Consider the following 19,103-nt stretch of genomic DNA (forward strand, 5'->3'; position numbering starts at 1 on the left):
TTTTCTATTTTTTATATTTTTTTATATTTTTTTCTATTTTTTTATATTTTTATTTTTTCTACTGTCTGAACACTTCCGCCGAGCGACTTGTGCATAAAAATTGGCAACACTTTCGCTCGACACTTCATACAAAGCCAATGAAACTTGTAAAAGCAATGGAATTATTTTCCTCAATAATAGGGGGAAAAGAAATTGTCAAAGCATAACAATATAAATTGCAGAAAATAAAAATAATATTTTATGTTTATTTACAAAGCAAATAATAAAAAAAAATTATTCATGAAAAAAAAAAAAAACTGAGCCACTTTTATTATGGAAAAAATTCAAGACAGAGCAAAATGTCCCTCAAAGTTGCAATTTTATTTCAGTGCTCTCTTTCCGAAGACTACAGACTTCGTTGGTGTATTTGTCTTAGGTGTGTTTCACATTCACAATACTTTTAACAAAGGTCTCGTAAAAAAGAAGAATGCAGCAGAGTTATGAATCCACCTTTTCAACTGGTGTACAATCGTTTTTGATACATAACTTTTATAGTTTCCCTTCACATACTTTCTTTTATGTCTCATTATTCGATTATTGTTGTTATTATTTTGTTATTATTATTACAAAATTTTTATTATATACATTTTTTCTTGATCGAAAATTATGATTGTAATAATAAAGTGTGACGCCTTCCGACAGACATCCAATCATATACCCAAAGGTGCACGTCTAAACCAAGAAATAAGAAAATGGGGAAAATGGGGAGTTCGGTCCGAACACACGACGTTTAAGCGTTTTACTGTAAATTATTGTCATATCGACTACCTGACGTTTTAAGCTACCGTCATTTTATTATTGCACTGTTGCTGCTTTGACTGGTACTCCTTCTTAGCAGTCCTCTTTATCTGTGCAGTGAGCTTAGCAGCGAGGAGTTGCTGCTGTTGTTATTATTGTTTTTATTGTTGTTGTATGTAAGGAAGTTTTGTATTTTTATGAGCTCACGGTTCATTGCAAGTAAATTACATGACATTCGCAGTCAAATGTCACGAGGCGTTTAAACTTCTTTATTGTCAATACACTCGTAATACTTTATGCCAGTCTTCCGCAAGGTATTATTTAAGTAAAAACCAATTTTTGAAATTTCGTATTTTATATAAAATGCTTTGTCCTTTTTTTTTTGTTGTACACATATACTTCCTTTAGATTGTTTTATGTGACACAGTTTGTATATGAATTCGTATGCAAAAACCCATATACTTTTTATCTGACTCATATATGCTATGTCACATACATAAAGTTTCATAATATGCAATTTAAATTGTTATAGATGGATTTTGATCATTTTTAATATTAATACGAGTTGTTAAATTTTTTTTATTTTATTTGTTTTCACATTTTGTATCGGTTTTACGAATTTTTCGCAATGTTTTCGTACTTGTTTTGGCTTTAATATTTACCAAAAATATTTAATCAAATTTTTATATACGATAAAGTAAACAACTTTTCGAGTATATTCGCGTATGAAGGATATAAAAAATGTACCACGACAATGTAACATTAAAAAAAAACAAATCAATTTTTTTTATTGCTTTTAAATATGATTTCATATATGTATTAAAAAAAAATTGTATTTCACTTTTAAAGGAGAATACCGGACACGGTGCAACATTTTTTGTAATTAGCCCGGATATTCTCTATATTTTCAAAAAACCATTAACTACGTTTTCGCTTTTCGATGAACTGATTATTGAATTTTTTTTTGTTCAAATACTTTCCTAAAATATTGTATTTTTATAAATGAAGAAATAGAAATATACAAAAAAAATGTGTACAAAAAAATATATTTGAAAACGAAAACATAATGAATATCGAATTTGTTATTTGTTATAAATCAGTTACGAGGGTCGCTATTTAAATTGTAAGCAGTCCCAATTAATATAGCAGTGATAGTTTTTCTAACGAATGTGGTAATAATTTCAATCTATAATTTTTTTAATAAAATAATACATAATAATAAAAACTAAATAATTTAAATAAAAATTTTTATTTTGTGATGCGTCTTTATGACGAAAATGAACTATTTAATAGTTTGACGGATTCGAATAGTAAAGAAAACAAAAGAAACAAAAATTTATTTTATTTATTGAAATTTGGCTGACCATACAACGCTGTTTTGAGTATTGCCAAGTACTCATTATCAGTGCTCTTAGGAAATATACGAATTACTTAATTAATTTATAGTTCATGTATAATTTATTTGGATTGCAAGTGTCAGGCTTAGAACTCGTGCCTGTCAAATTAGAAGCGGTGCACAAACTTTTAATGTTTAAGTTCCAGGTTTTTTTGTCACTTTTTACTTAGTTAGAATAACCAAAGCACTTCCCATGCCTTAGGAAGTGCTTAGAACGAGCTTATAAACTACAGCTTTATTTGGAAACACAAGTACTATAGAATATAGTCGAGTATTGGTTTAAATAAGAAAAATTTTTAAAAATTAAATTTTTTTAAAAAGTATAATTGACCAATTAGCCAATTATCTATTTAAAAACATTATTAATAAAAACTAGCGCAAAAATAATAGAAAAAAGATAGCTATTCAATTAATATCGAGTACTTTGATGTAACAATCATATCAATAGCATATTCGAAATATTCTTGAGAGTATTCAAAAAATAAAATCATATCAATACCATATTCGAAATAATCTTGAGAGTATTCAAAAACTCTTGCTTTTTTTATTTCATAATTTTTTGTTAAACAGGTTTTCTTTATTCAATCTTATTGTAGTCTTCAGACCTTCAGTAACTGGTTGAGCTCAATAGATTGGAGCTGCTATCATCGTGGGCCCATAACCATTTCTATAAGTGTAAGCCCATGCTTCAGTATATCACTGGCATGTCGTTCACTGCTAAGACTTAGATTTAAACATCTGAAGCAAGCACAACGAACTCTCGCATCAGTTTCAACAGTTGGTCGCGTCTACGTTGCGACTCGTCACCAGTGACGACCAAGTGCTATTCGACACCTAACAAAAGGACTTCACAAGCAGATCCCATCGGTTTACAACAACAACAACTCTCACATCCAACTTCTTAATGTGTCAACTCCATTATAGTAGAAATTTTTTAAAAAAAAAAGCACAAATAATGCTTGTCTAAAATTTACAAATTCATGATATTTTTTAAGCTATATCACTAAAGAATCATCTACCGAAGCAAATGGATTTTAATTGAATTCCCTAGTTTCAAACTCGCAGTTTCATATATTCTCATATTATAACGAATAGGAAATTAGTTTAAATTTATCTGTTATGTGTTTTTTTATTGCTTAACTTGGGAATTTGAGGAAATGCAGTTATAAACATTGAGACCTCATCATGACCTTTTATTTTAGACTTAATTTCACAATTAACTTAATTTAGTAAGGCAGAGCTTCAGTTGCTGACTAAGGGTAAGAACATCTTCCCCTATTCCTACTCGGTGGATCTGTCTAAGGTAACAGAATGTCGTCTTTGATTAAAGCAACTTATTGACATATTTCTTTACACCATATACCGTGGTATTTAAATATTTGCTGTGTTATGTTTATTTATATAAATTAAAACGAATATATGTAAGGTATACATAAGGCAAATTAGCTGTTAAAATTACTCGAATATCGGATGTAGAGCATTTACGAAAATTTGAAGTATTCTATTTAAATGTTCGAATTCGAATATACTCGAACTGTACTAATACTTTAAAGGGGCATTAACTATGTAATAATCCTGCATTTTTTTTTCATATTTATTTATAATGACCTCTGCGTTAAAGTAAATCGCAATAAATAATTGGAAGAATTGTAGTATAAAAGGATAATATGTAATACTGAATCAATATTTAATAAATACAATTTTTTCAATGAGTAAATTAAGAAACATATGTAACAATTTTCCTATTAGATCATAATAGTCCTGCATAAAACCTTTTTGCTCTCAGGATTTAACTTCGGTGCTTTCACTTCCCTCCAACTTCTTTCGGTGGTGGTATTATACTAAATTCTTGTAGTTCTTTTTCAAGTCTTTGGAAATTTGGGAGTATATGTTGAGCAGTTATTTTTTTGTTTTTGATGTGACATGCTCCCATATTATATTATTGCTCCCAACGAAATAACACACCACGCTTTTTCGCTCTGCGTATTACAAGCAAATATTAATAGAAATTTTAATATTAAGCAGAATAAGAACATACGAATATATTGAAATTATTGTTAAAAATTTAATAAAACACAGAAATTCATATGAAACATACCACATATTGATTAAATGATTTTTTCAACTAAGCAATTTGTAGGCAATCTTCCAGACCACAGCAAAGAGTTAAAATGTTTATAAAATATTAAAGCATCGAGAATACCGCCTATCGCACTCAATGCAAACAAGTAATTTGCATTTGGCTTATCTTTTAAATTTTATAACTTCATGAAACCAATAAAGTAGAAAATTTTCACAATTTTCACAAGGCTTTTCCGAGCCTAACATTTTGGTTTGCTGCTATCATTTTTATGGCAAAAACAAACGCGCCTGCATTCACATACGGCGAAGGCGAAGAGCGTGTTGCTTATTGTTTTCGGGGCTTAGTAAATTGGGCTAAATTTTGTTATATATTTTTTACCCCAAAATTTTACTTTGGTGTGTTTTTTTTTTTTTTTTTTTGATTTTTTGGTTTTTGTGTAAATGTTGCTTGTTTTCACATAATTTCTTCAATTTTTTAGCGCAATTTTTTCTCAATTTTTTTTTATTTTTTTTTTTTTTGACTCTTTGTTGTAGGGAGTTAGTCTCTTTATTGTTTCATGCCACACGCGATTGCAAATTAAGTTAATTTTAACAACAATTGCTAGTGCGGCTGTTTAAGTTTATTGTTGGAAGTGGCGCAGTAGGCGCAGAGGTTAAAAAGTATAAAATTTGTCACAATTGCCGTTTTTTTATAGTCGACATAAAAATTAAATTAATGTAAAAACATTTATCGTATTTGCAAAATAATATTATGACTGAAGCTAATTTGGAATGTAATTTATTAAATCGAATTGAGAATAATTTTTTTGGGGAAAGGCACCACAATGTACTTAAAGCTAAACTCATTGATGATATTGGAAAAAATATAAAGTAAATAAATACTCATTATGACAACTAATACATGGGTGAAAATGAGGACATTTTGGTTTTTAAATAATTAAAATGGGTCAACTTAGCTTCATGAAACTTTTTTCATTTAATAATACTCAAATTAAAATATGATTAAATAGAAAATCTAAACAAGAAATGAAAACAAGCAGTCGTAAATAAATAGACAAGGCATGGACTCTAATAAATGTTGGCAAGAAAATTTTCGAGTTAGTGCCATCTGGACACTTTTACTCTATGATGGCTAGGGGGTTTCTGCAGAGTCCTATCCATCTCACTGATTAATTTGTGTATTCCTCATAATCATCGTGATTATACAATGATTGATCTAAGATCTGCGTACCGCCCCGTGCGGTTAGTAATTACTCTGAGATTAGATAGTGCTAAGTAGGGCATCCTGTTGGTTTTCGCATATAGCTTCAAAGTTCTGTCCCTTATGTATTTTTTGACCGGATCTATTCTAAGGTCTCTTAGTATGTCATTCGTGCTGATGTATCATGGCACTTTGAAAAACCTTCGGATTGCCTGATTTTGAGCAACTTGTAGCTTTTGGATAGTAGAGTATAATGTCATAACTTAGATACCGATTTAGTTATGTCTATCTGTTTAGTGAACTGTCTGTCTATATATCTGTTATTCTATCTATCCGTCTTTTTGTCTGTCAAACCGTCAATAAAGCAACTAGTATATTAATTTTTAAACTAACCTGTATATGAAGTTTTTCAGTTTAGTTTAATAAAATCGACAATTGCAGGCAGTTTATTTCTTTGTAATACAGTTCTCACATAATATTACACCTGAATATTGGATTATGTTTTTAAATTGGCTACTATACATATAATTGTACATGGAGAACCAAAATTAAATAAATATAGATAAAAAGTATTATCTATATTTATATACCATTTATTAAGTAAATGGGGAATATATATGAAAGATTTGTAATATAACTATCTGACTGAAGGTCATTTAAACATTGCTTAAGGTTAAGTTCACTTTTTTTTAATGTTTTAAAAATTAAACATATATATTAAATATAAGCAAAATATTCATAAATTACACATTTTTTTTGGTATTTTTTGTCCTTATACAGTTGTAATTAATTTAATATATTTTGTGGCTCTAAAATCATATTTAAATTTAATTTCTTTTCCATGAGTAGTTCGTTCCGTTTGACCTCTGTTTAAGAGGTATGTATGTATAAATTTAACAAATATATTTATATAGCGAAAATCAAAAGGCAAAATATAAATATTATATATATATATATATATATATTTGAAAAACATTTTCAACAATTTTATTTTAATCGTTCGCAATTAAGCTACGTGGCTTAACTTTAATTTAATGTAAATCCTCGACAACGGATGGATTGCACAGAATTTATATTTCTCAAATGAGAAAAAATGTATGCGGTTAGTTTTTTATGACATCAAACAGGCTTTATATCAAAAATTCATTTTTTATGAACTCTTATTTCAAATATTGAAATATATATTTCTCTATATATATAAAAAATACTTTTTAATTTTATAACAAAAAAAAAGGATAAATAATTGTTCACTGAAATGAATGCCATTGTTCTTTGCAATAAAGTGAATATTATTCAGAATTATGTTAAAATATTAATATTCATGTAAATATGACAATTGAAGACAAATAACAAATCTGATATTAAATTTAAGATATTAGTGAGAAAGTTAACTAAAGAGTACACAATACTTTACAACATTAAAAGATTAAGCAAAATTTTTGACACAGGAAAAACTACGAAATCTTCTGTAAATCAAGACATAAATTTTTAAATTAGTGATTTAGTGATTTAATACCTTAAACTGTTGGTTTCATCTGAAAACCTATTTGTCTGGATCTCGCAAAACTGATTGCAAGCAAAATTTACAAATTTAGGTTTATATTTCTGTGGTTTCTGTAGTAATAATTTGATTGAGTTGTTGGTCCATAACACGGGCGTTGAGATTACACAAATTTGAAAAATGAAAAAAAAAACAGTTAGTTTCTTTAGCTCCATGAGTGACTTTTAAATATTACCCTATCGGTCTAAAATTTGTAATTTATTGTTGTTTGTGTATACTAATAATTTTAGGGCGAACTAAAATAAAAACATTTTTATAAATTCCGACAACTTTAATTATAACATTAAACACTTGAAAATACATAAATAAAAATTCACATATATATAGTGTAATATATACATGTATTAAAAAAAATATAAAACAAATATGATTAATATTGAAATAAAACCAATTTTTCGTTAAAATTCAATAAAACATTGGCATAGTCTTTCAGTAAGAACCATATTATATATGGTCATGGTCACGTCAAATTTGAAAATGTTGTTTTTATTGGTCAAGACAATGTTGTTCTGTTATAAATGTCAGAATTCCAGCCTTTTAAGAATAATTATGTGTATTTTGCTATCAATACGTAAGCATATTCACACTAAAATTTTATAAATATAAGCACAGAAAAACGTACCAAAAAAATAGTATAAGTAAGAAATTAACAATTGTGATATGATTCTTTGTATAACATGACTTTTGGTCATGACCAAAAAAGGGTAAAATTGCCGTGATCATTCGTCACATGCTGTCTGTATAACATTCCCTTGACATATTTCTTCTTTTTATTTTTTTCCACTTATTTTATTGCTGTTAATCACTTTGGCACTTTTGCTATTGTTTATTTTGATTTTTTCGGTCATATCCAAAAAAAACGTAAAATTGCCGTGGCCCTAAGTGTTATTAAAAATTCTTATCATATAATACTATATGTGATATATTTATATTTGCATGTGGATTCTTTATTTTTTAATATTTACTTCCACACATAAATACTTTTTTAATTACTTTTAATTTAAATTACCAATATATTACATAACAAAAAAGCAAAATACGAAACCGTCGAAAAAATAACAAACCCTTTTATGCATTACGTCCCCAATCATTTTACAGGGTCCCATTTATAATAACGTTCAACCAGCTGCACGTCAAAGTTCCCCATATCCTACTAAATATCAACAAAATCCACAACAAAACCAGCAGCCACAATACAATCAGCAACAGCAGCAACAACAATATCAACCACCCCAACAACAATATCAACCACCACCCCAACAACAATATCAACCACCCCAACAACAATATCAACCACCCCAACAACAATATCAACCACCCCAACAACAATACCAACAACCCCAACAACAATATCAACCACCACCCCAACAACAATATCAACAACCTGCTGCACAACAACCAATTCAATATAGTCAAGCACAATTCAATCGTCAACCATCACGGGAACCTGTAGCACCACCGACACTACAACCACAAGAGCAACAACCACACCAACAACAAAATAACATACCCTATCATAACGTACAGGACCCTAGTTCTCCTTCTGGTTGGAAGCATATACAACCACCATCGCCAAAAGTACAACATCAATTTCAATGTCCCGTAGGTTCTGAACCAAACTTCCCCACTTATCAACCACCGGCGCAACAACAACCAGCACAGGTACTGGCAAAGCTTGTGTCAGCTTTTGGAATGCACAGCAAAGCAAAGCTTTTAGTTTTTAAGCATTTTGAATGAATCTATCGGAAAGCTTTTAATAGGTTTAAATTTGTTAGCAACCACTGTAAATGTATTAGTTATAAACCTTCGTTCACGATGTTTTGAGCTTTTTGTGAACCAAATAAGCTAGACAATGTCACTCTACTGCCGGCATTCTTGATCAAATTATATTTATTTTGTTCAAAACGGATATTTGTAATAGTGAATATGTATCATTTTTTTTTTTTTGTAATATAGCAACTAACCTGTGTACAGTTCTGTCATTTTTATTTATATCATCTAATCAATCTATGTATATATTTACTATATTAATGCTTCTGCTTTTTAACAAATTTTAATTTGCTTATCATATATTTCTTATTAATTTTGCAGCTCAAAGGCGCTCAAACGATGTCTAATGCCATATAAAAAATTAACACTAACAACATAATTAAAATAATAACACTAAACAATTTAAATGTTTGATTTAAAAACATTTATATACACAATTATTTATATCTAAAGTCTATTTTCTTCTATTTTCCTTCAACTTTCTTTGTCTATGTTATTGTTTTTGTAAAACGTCTATATTTGTACTGTGAATTGTTCCTGATACATTACTGTGAACTTTTGTATGCATGTCGTATAAACCTCACACACAGCAACAACAATACGGTGCACCTACCTATAATAACTACCAAGAACCACCACAATCCCAACCACTGTATCAAACTCCACAATATCAACCACCATCTAATCAACAATATCAAGCACCTAATCAATATCAAGCACCCCAGCAGCAGTTGCCACAACAGCAACAACAACAACCAAGTTGGGTACAGCAACAACCTCAATACCAACCTCAACAACAATATCAGCCTCCATCAAACTATCAAACTCAACCACAACAATATCAACAACCAAATCAATATAATTCTTATTCACAGCCCCAACAACCAATTTCACAGGATCAAACAGACTATCAACAACAACAACAATTACCGCAAGATTATCGTGGCGCCAGTCCCGGCATAATAACATTGCGTAAAGAGGCACCGGTTTCACAAGTGCCTGCTCCTGTTTATACTTCACAGCCAGCAGCCGTAAGCTTTGGAGGTAATCTATAATGAACTATATTTTCGATTAATCTATGCTATTTCATAGTGCTTTAGTATTATACTTATATTGTATAACTAATTTATTTAACTAAGACACAATACTACTAAACGAGTTTCAAAATTTTGTAGGAGGCAGCAACATGCGTGGAGATTTGAAATGGCCACCACCAGAATACAAAGAGGCCGCAGCACGTGAAAATGAAGAACGTCGTGCACTTGCACTTGGCCCAGTTTGCAGACCAAGGAGAATTAATCGCGTAAGTATTAATTTCTACAAAAATTCATAAAAAATTATTATAGTCAAAAAAGTTTCTTCTCTTACAAAAACGAAGATTTCTCTCAGAATTTCTTTAACTTTTTTTTTTGAGTATAAAACACCTAAGGGCAAAAAAGTTTCACTTTTACTAAACTCACATTAAAAAGATCTCTCTCAAACGCTGTTAAAAGATTAGACAATTTCAGGCACCTTTATTGAAAATTTTTTGTCCTAAACTTTTGTATATGTTTGGACATCTGTTTAATTCAAAATTAGTTATCACTGGTTAAATTGACTTTAATAATACTAAGCAAATTATAGTTTTAAAGTTAATATTCAATAAGGACTGTTTTTCTGTCTGTAACTATTGAGATCAAGTCACCTTTAGCCTTGACTATGGCCTTCAAACGGTTAAAAAATTAGTTGTCTACTTCACGAATGTAATCTCTGATATCTTCCATACTGGCATATTTTTTAATCCTCACCTTGCTTTCCAAAATGGCCCAGATGGAATGGTTAAATTCGCGAACCATTGTGTGGACGAAATGAAGTGTAGAACATGATTTTTTAACTATTCTTGGTTCATATGAACTTTATGCGTCCGCGATGAGTCTTGTAGGAACGTCTATGGTCTACGAAGAAAACATTTTCCTAATAATTAATTGACTTTGACACCAGGTTCGATGAAAATAATTGGAGAACATCCATCATTTCTTGAGATGGAAAATTAGTTCGAGTAAACATTCGTAGTTCCAGATTATCGGCAGTGCATTCAGTTTAGTAAATATGATCATTTTGAGAGTTTATGAACTGCTCAACGTTCATAAACGTTGAGATGTGATGTAAATGCACATAACAAATCTTCATATCAGACGAATATCAGACAGATATTCAGTGTTGTTATAGGATTATAGGACGCTTTGCCGCTTTCCAGAATAATAATTAAATAAATGTTAATGCTATCATTTTTATTTTTTTAATCTACAGGATTACACATCGTTCTTTCAAAAGAATGCATTGAACTGCTACTATCCTGGCTACAAAGTGCCACCAGGTACACAACATATGTTCGCTTAAATGGAAAATGGATGTGAAGTCACGAATTTGGAACATTGAACACGGAACATTAATAATGGAATATTGAAAATGAAACAATGAATTGTGAACTCAAGTTTGCGTTATGGAACAGCTTCCAACATAAATTTAATTTAAATTGAATGTGAAAAAAATATAAAACGAAATTTTGACTTATTACTTTTTGAAAATATTCATATAAGAATTTTTATAACGATTAAATCAAGTACTAACATTTTAGCTAAGCAAAATGAAAGTTTTTCTAAATGGAATTACTAACATTTGTACTAACCGAATTTAGCATAAAAAATGTAAAAAAAAAAATACCTAAAATCAAAACATATTTTGTATTCCTCGTTTATGTTATATATATAGATATATGAAATCAGTTAACTTATAAATTATCCAATGTACTTATTGAGCAATGTGAATTGAAATTTTAAGTCAAGGATGCGTCCCAAAAATGCCTTAACCAATTTACTTGGTGGTCTTCTTATAACACGACATTTTACCATCATATTTTTGAGACCGACCAAGCAAATTCGTTGACTGCATTTTTGTGCGAAATTCTTTAAAAGATTTAAAAATTTTATATATCACACTTTATATCAAATTTAAATGGTAAATGTTTTATTCAATAATGTGTATGACATCCCTGTTTAAATTTATTTAAAACATATTTATGGTTATTTAAAAAAAGTTGTTTATTAAACAAAAATATTAGTTTGTAGTCAAACGTTACTTTTCTTAACAATTGAATGAATTACAGAACTTAACGAATAAACGCTATTTTAACGAAATCTTGATGTAAAACTTGAATATTTTATTTATTTAAAAATTGTTTAATTTATTTTGCATGCTTACTCAAACGAACTATTATTAAATAATTTAAAGGAATATATAAATATATTAAAAAATTAATGTGTATTTTTAAGTAATATTACTTTAAAGCTACAAATTTATAGAAAATTTTTTTAAATATTTAAAAATTTTATATATCAATCAATCAGAAGACGAGGAGAAAACTTTAAGTGACATATCGAAGCTTTAGGGTAAATCTTAAATATTTTTTTACAATTTTATACTTGAATAAATATAACTAAATAATTGGTTTACATATATATCTTAAGATGTTTATGTCTGCACATTATTTTCTTATATATCATAAATATAACTTTTGAGGATGCCGTTATATAGTTTGAGTTTAAAATTTTATTAAATAATCTTTTGGAAAAACTTAAAGCTTATCCATATGAAAAACTACTTAGAACAACAAAGTAAAAGAAATATATTATTTATTTACAACTTACGTATATTAGTATCTTATGTATGAATGAACTAGAAATCGACATGAAAATTTAATAAATCAAAGTTTATAATCTTGATGAAAAACCGAAAATAATTCTTGTTTTATTTTTTATATAGTTGCTTTTAAATATGACAGTTAAGTTAAGTAAGTTATGTCAGTTAAATGATTGAGAATAAGTGATAAATAAAAATTTCGATTCATATTTGGTCTCAGTGACGAAGCTGTAAGCAGTACTGTTCATTTGTTCTTATGACATCTTTTAGACCACTTCCATGCAAAAATTAATGAATAACGATTTACAAAGATATAAAATCATTTTCTATTAAACAATGCACCTGCTCACACAACTTAAAAAGCCACCAATGAAATATATGATGTTTTTTTAACCTCATAAGAACTTAAAATGATAATACAAGACAGAAATATTTTTGAAATGAATTGTTTTTATTAGAATCTGTTAGATATTAGAATCTGGCATATATCCGCCGCGGCTACAAGTTACATAGTCCATTCGATTAGTCTAATTTTGACTATTTTTTGCAATACATGTAACCATATGACGTCAATGGATGCATAAACATTGGCTTCCAATGCTTCAAGAGTTATCGAAATAGCTATAACTATTAAAAAATTGTTACACAGGGCTATGTTAGGTAGTTTTGGGATATGTAACATGTTAATTTTTACGATCGCTTTTTAAAATTTAAATACCATATACTTTCTACAGAGAAAGTATATATACATATATTATATTTGTATAAATCTCCTTCCTAATTTACTAAAAATTGCAAAAGAAAAAACCCATGTGCTTCTTTAAGACTATCTATATCTAATTAGCTATATTTAATAAGAGTTTTTTCAAATAAAAATTTCGGATACTTTGTACTCTGAATGTGTATCTCTTTCTTGTACTTTGATGTAATAATTAGAACTTATAAAATTAAAAAATTATAACAAAAGGTTATTTTTTTACTTGAGACCAACGACATTACGACAATTACGTTTGAGGATCTAATAGATTATGGTAAATAAAAATAAGGAATTTTTAAATGGACATTGTATAAACTTTTTACAAAATTGTTATCTTAAAAGCAAATTTTACAATTTAAATGTACGTTTGAATGTCCACCCAAAACCAAGAAAACTGAAGTTAAGCAAATGTATTACTTAAGTACTGTATATGATACAATTAAACTATCTTAATCTTGGTATCTTAACTTTATTGAATTTTAAATGGTACTTTACTGTGCAATAATAAACATTAATATATTTTTTCAATAGCGGAGAAGATATCATATTGTTAGTAAAAAAAATACTCTGGAAGTCTATTCATTAATTAAATGCAGACAAGTCTGCTGGCCACACGCCTATACTTGAGCAACTTGTTTTTTTTATATTTATAAATCTTTAAATAAGTATACTTAATGAGAATTATATTTTACTATTTATAATATATTAATTGTTTTCAGTGAAAAATCTCTTTGACTTTTATATGACTTTCATGTGACTTTTATATATGACTTAAAAAAATAAATCCTTTAATTAATTGCGAAAACTGATATAAAGCAAAATCTTATCAAGAAATGTAAAATTTGTTATTTAAATGAGATCTGTTATAATAAACGATTACTGGAAAACACAGATTGATTTAACAATGACTCTATTATAATAATAAAACCAATATATGTATAATATACGAATATTCACATATATTTTTAATTTAAGAAAGTGCGGTGCCGCTAGTTTATTCATAAATTCATGGAAGGTAAATGAAAGAACGAATTTTTCGATATTAAAATAATCGTATTATTTGAGTTTCAGGAAACTTATTCCAACGAACTTTAATCTCAATAGTATTGGAATAGTCGTAATAATATTTCCCTCTTTAAAGTAGTTTTTCTTTCGTCTGCTGAAAATTATAAGGCACGAAAAATATGTTTGAGGAGTTATAAAACCTACAGTAAAGGAAGCTAAATATAAGTTAAAGACTGATTATTACAACAATTAGCAGTATATGTCATAAATAATAATACAAAAGGCTGCAGTAATAGTGGCTGAAAACATTTAGTCAAAAAAATATGACTGAATTTCAAACAAAAAAAATTGATGTTAACATCTTTTTAGCTTATTTTCTGGATAGGACACCAATTTGACGTTTACGAGCCGGATTCAGACTAGTTCTTAACATTTTCTCTTCAGAAGCTGTTAATAAAGTCGCATTTTAAACAATAGTGGTTTTATCCATACAGATTTTTGAAACCCAAAAACTGACATTATTCGTTCGTTGGAATTACTCCTTGTATTCAATAAAATGCATTGATTCAAATAATGTTAAAATGAAATTAAATGAGTATTATAATTGAAACCGAGTTCTCGGCTATTGGGTGTTTTTTTAGCTACATGAGAACTTAAAATGATAATACAAGACAGAAATATCGTGGGAATGAAATTTTTTTTATTATAATCTGGTAGTTAATTTTTTTTTTGTTTTTTTTTAAACATCCTTTATTGGCTATGAATAGTACAATCTTAATTATTTGTTAATTTATTTCTATTGCTAAATTGTACTTAACAGATATTAAGTAATGATTGTTCTGCTGTACTGAACCAATGTTCAGATCCCATTGATCATTTTGACAAATTTTTTTAATATGATTTCCATTACATATATCCTCCGTGGCTACGACTTACATGGTCCATTCGATCAATCCGATTGTTGACTAATTTTTGGAATAGAAATGGCCATATGGCGTCAATGGCGACACAAACATTGGCTTCCAATGCTTCAAAAGTGGCTGGTTTGTCGACATAAACCAATGACAGAATAGCCCTATAAAAAGTAATTGAGAGACATTAATTCGCACGAACGAAGCAATGCACGGCCAATTAACTAGACCACTCCTTAAAATAAAGTTGTCACCAAATTGATTTCGAAATAAATTGATTGTTAAACGCGCTGTATGGCAAGTCGAGCAGTCTTGTGGAAACTGAAACCAAATGTCGTCAAAGTTTAACTGACTTATATTTGGATACAAAAATGCAGTCAGTATGGCTCGCTAGCGTTCGCCGTAACCGCAGCTTCTTTATCATTTTGAACGTTATAAGGACGGATGATGCCCCCAGCGTGTAAACCGCAATAAACAGTCAATTTTTATGAATGTAATGACTCGTTAGCGACTTGAGGATTACCTTTCCTCCATAAATGTCAATTTTGCTTATTGACATAGTTATTTAATCAGAAATGAGCTTCATCACTAAACACTATACACTCTATGAACTTCGCGAACAGATTCATTTTTTTTAACGTTTCATGATAAATAATGAAAGTTTACTAAACAAAAAAGAGAAGCTTGACATTCTCAGCTGTCAAACAATAGGTATCGATATAGATAATTCTCATGTTGCTAAAAAAACATTGTGTCTATTTGCCACATATAGCTTCCCTCTCCCTTCCCCTCTTTCTATCCTTTTGTCTCTCACTCTTTACATCTCACTCTCTGACATTCTCTCATTCTCTGCCTTTCTCTCTCTCTCTCTCTGCCTCTATTTCGCTCTCTGCCTATCTCTCACTTTCTTTCACTCTCTCCAACGAAGAAATAATAGCTGTTGTTGAGAATTAAAATGTACTGGATATGCATTGGTATATACACATAGCCAATAAAGTCTGCGTACACCTTACGAATTTTGATGTGTAATAAAGAAACACAACATAAATATTTTAAATTAAAATTTTTACATTCTTTAAAATCTAAAGTTTAAATAGCAAAATACAAAAATTGTATTCGTTTGTTCATTCTTGAGATAACGGGATAAAAGTGTCCCTACATGTAAATATCAATTCGCAAGGTGTACGCAGTCTTTATTGGCTATGTGTATGTATAATTGTATTATACGCTGATAAAGGTTAAATAAGATCAGTTTCACGAGCTACTCATAATAACTTCGACTAACTATTAATATACAGAAGTGGGTTACACATGCAAATTTTCAGCCTAAAGAGAGCGCCTGAGGGGACGTAAAATTTCTATCAAAATACCATAATGATATACAGTCTACTTAAATCATTTACTTTCTAATAAAATGTACATTCAGTTGTTTTATTTTGTTGCTTTAAATGAGAATTAAATTGGAATATGTATAAAATGTGAAATTACAAAAAAAGCAACAAATAAAAAAAAACGTTTGAACTTTTTGAATTTAAGCTTAAAAATGTTGTCTTGTTTATCCACAGTTGTTTACACCATAAATTACACAAAGCTTTTGTATGAAATTTTATGTTAAGAGCACAAAATAATACTTAATTTGCCTTACGCTCTCGTTTGCTCGAACTTTACTACGAGTTGCTCGTAAAACAGATAATACTATGTTCTTACGAGTGCTGTATATTTTGCAAATATTTATCATATTTATAAAGAGACTCATTTACAGTTTTTTCTCACTCACCTGAAATCGTAGATATTCATGTTTGTGCCTGTCATCATAATTAATCTTTACGTATTAAGCACTGATCACTGATCTGCTAAGCTTGTTTTTTAATACAACATTACTATGAGCAGTGAAAAGAATTTCGGTTTTATATGTTTTCGGCACTTCAATACAAGTGCTGTTAAATGACCTATAAAAAGATTAGTTAGAATATACATATAATTTCAACGATTTATTTATCAAACGATACTTACTTTTTAATTACTTTTATATAAGTATTTATATTTGTGATTTTGGTCTCGAATCATATTTCCCGATATTATTCTCTAAGGACTTAGAAACCTTAGTTTTATTGTTTCAGCTTGGCTAAAACTGAAGACAATCCATTATCTGTTTCTCAAACTTGGCCTATTGTAGCTTATGTATTTGACTTAAATCTTACCAATCTTTTCCGTTTTCGAAACATCTTTAAATGGAAATGAATATTTATGTTCTTTTAGTGGTATATGTGGTATATCTGAATTGTCGTTAATATCTTTGGAATCTTTGCCTAGTTTTTTTAGCGAGACATCCTCTGCAACCTGTACTCTTGAATCTTCAAATCTTTAGTGACAAGCTTGAGTTAGTCAAAAATTTATAGAGGTTTCAAACTGAAATTAAATAACTATTAACCTATGGACAAATATATGATAATCATGATATCATACTGTCTCGATCTAAGCATTTAAAATCCTCGGCAATGCATCCCTTCTTTGACAAACTGCAATCACAAAACTGCAAAATACTATTTTCTCTCTCCGTATTTATTGATTGATTGTAAAAATCACTAGTCTCATCTGTATTAAGTTTGAAATTCCTACTTGCAAATCAGAAAAGGGGTATTGTTTTAGAGTGTAATTAATAGCAAATGGGTTTTCACTGCCGATGTCCCAACTTAAACGAAATATGGTAATTCAAGATCTAGGTGCCAGATCCAAATGTTGGGCGAACGCTGAGATCGGTCCGTAACAGTGTCGATATGGCTATGAACAATACGAAGGAAGAATGTTGCCATTTATTATTTTACACAACATGAACTTGCCATTATTCAACCGGGTGCTCTAACCCATAGAGCAGCGGTAATTTAAATCGTATTTTTGCCTTATTCTCTCGAACTCTACTTTAACCATCGGCATTTCCACATGGAAATGTATGTTTTCATTGCTGATATACCAGGGTGCACTAGTTATCATTCTTAGAATGTTTGCTTGAGCTCTTTGCAGTATTTCTATCGTATATGGTTTATTTTATACTCTCTCCACTTTAATACATTTCTTATTTAATTTATAGTTTGTATGTAAATGACGATACGTTATTACATTGTAGAAAGAACTGCAATTAATTGGTCAAATTTCAAAATTTAAGAGTCGTTTGTTTTGTACAACGTTGGTTATCAAAATATATGCTTCGACGATTAATTAATATTTTTAGCTTTTATTCCAAAAGCAGATAAACTTCTTCATGTATATAAACGATCATTTAGCAGGTTTAAAAATAATAGAATTACGCGTATTATTTATTTTCTATTTATTTGTGAGACAATTTGATTATTCTCTTTATCTATCATACATCAAATAATAGATACTATAAACTACACCGAATATTTATTAAATGTATGATTTTCGTTTAATATGCTTTATTAACCAATTGCGTATTATTAAGTAATTTTAATTATATTCTTAACTGGATTATAATTTCTACATGTTGGACATGATGAAAATTTATGTAATTATGTATGAATGCATTTCATAATTCGTGAATTGAAATCAGTCAATAAAATTCATGAGTCATTTTTTTTTCTAAATTAAATGAAATTTACATAAATGGCTCGGAAGCTACATAATTTTCACATAACTAAAACTTATCATTATATTAAATCAAATTTAATAATTATACATTTTTTTCATAAATAGCTGAAGATAGTAACGAAGTATGATTAATGTGGCACTTAAAATTTAAAGAGTAACTTGTTCATTAAACAAGTGTCGCATAGTTTCACTTAAAATCATATAAGATAAAACAATATAATTTGTAATTTGTTTATGATAAATGCAATTCCATGTCGGTGTTAACAGTTTACGACTTTCAATAGATTAATATGTAATTTCTTTTGGATTGTTTTTTTTTTTGTGTTATAAATTTTCTAAAGCATTTAGTATTTATATAT

The 19,103-nt window shown here is 28.9% G+C and overlaps 1 protein-coding gene and 1 long non-coding RNA gene across 2 annotated transcripts in view; one reads left to right on the forward strand and one right to left on the reverse strand.

The window, feature by feature from the left end:
• LOC119668139 (putative cyclin-dependent serine/threonine-protein kinase DDB_G0272797/DDB_G0274007) overlaps positions 1-11,487 on the forward strand; it is a 43,612-nt gene extending 32,125 nt beyond the window's left edge. Inside the window, exons 3-6 of the mRNA XM_038077545.1 lie at positions 8,116-8,679; positions 9,378-9,831; positions 9,963-10,090; positions 11,077-11,487. Coding sequence (XP_037933473.1) covers positions 8,116-8,679; positions 9,378-9,831; positions 9,963-10,090; positions 11,077-11,166 — 1,236 coding nt within the window. The 3' untranslated portion in view covers positions 11,167-11,487. The remainder of the gene's footprint in view (positions 1-8,115; positions 8,680-9,377; positions 9,832-9,962; positions 10,091-11,076) is intronic.
• The window catches only part of LOC119668140, a 59,392-nt gene extending 42,391 nt beyond the window's left edge, over positions 1-17,001 (reverse strand). Inside the window, exon 1 of the long non-coding RNA XR_005251463.1 lies at positions 16,916-17,001. This is a non-coding gene — a long non-coding RNA (uncharacterized LOC119668140). The remainder of the gene's footprint in view (positions 1-16,915) is intronic.
• Between the last annotated feature and the right edge of the window lie 2,102 nt (positions 17,002-19,103).

This window comes from Teleopsis dalmanni, chromosome 1 (assembly GCF_002237135.1).
Source record: "Teleopsis dalmanni isolate 2A chromosome 1, ASM223713v2, whole genome shotgun sequence".
Taxonomy (NCBI): Eukaryota; Metazoa; Arthropoda; class Insecta; order Diptera; family Diopsidae; genus Teleopsis; species Teleopsis dalmanni.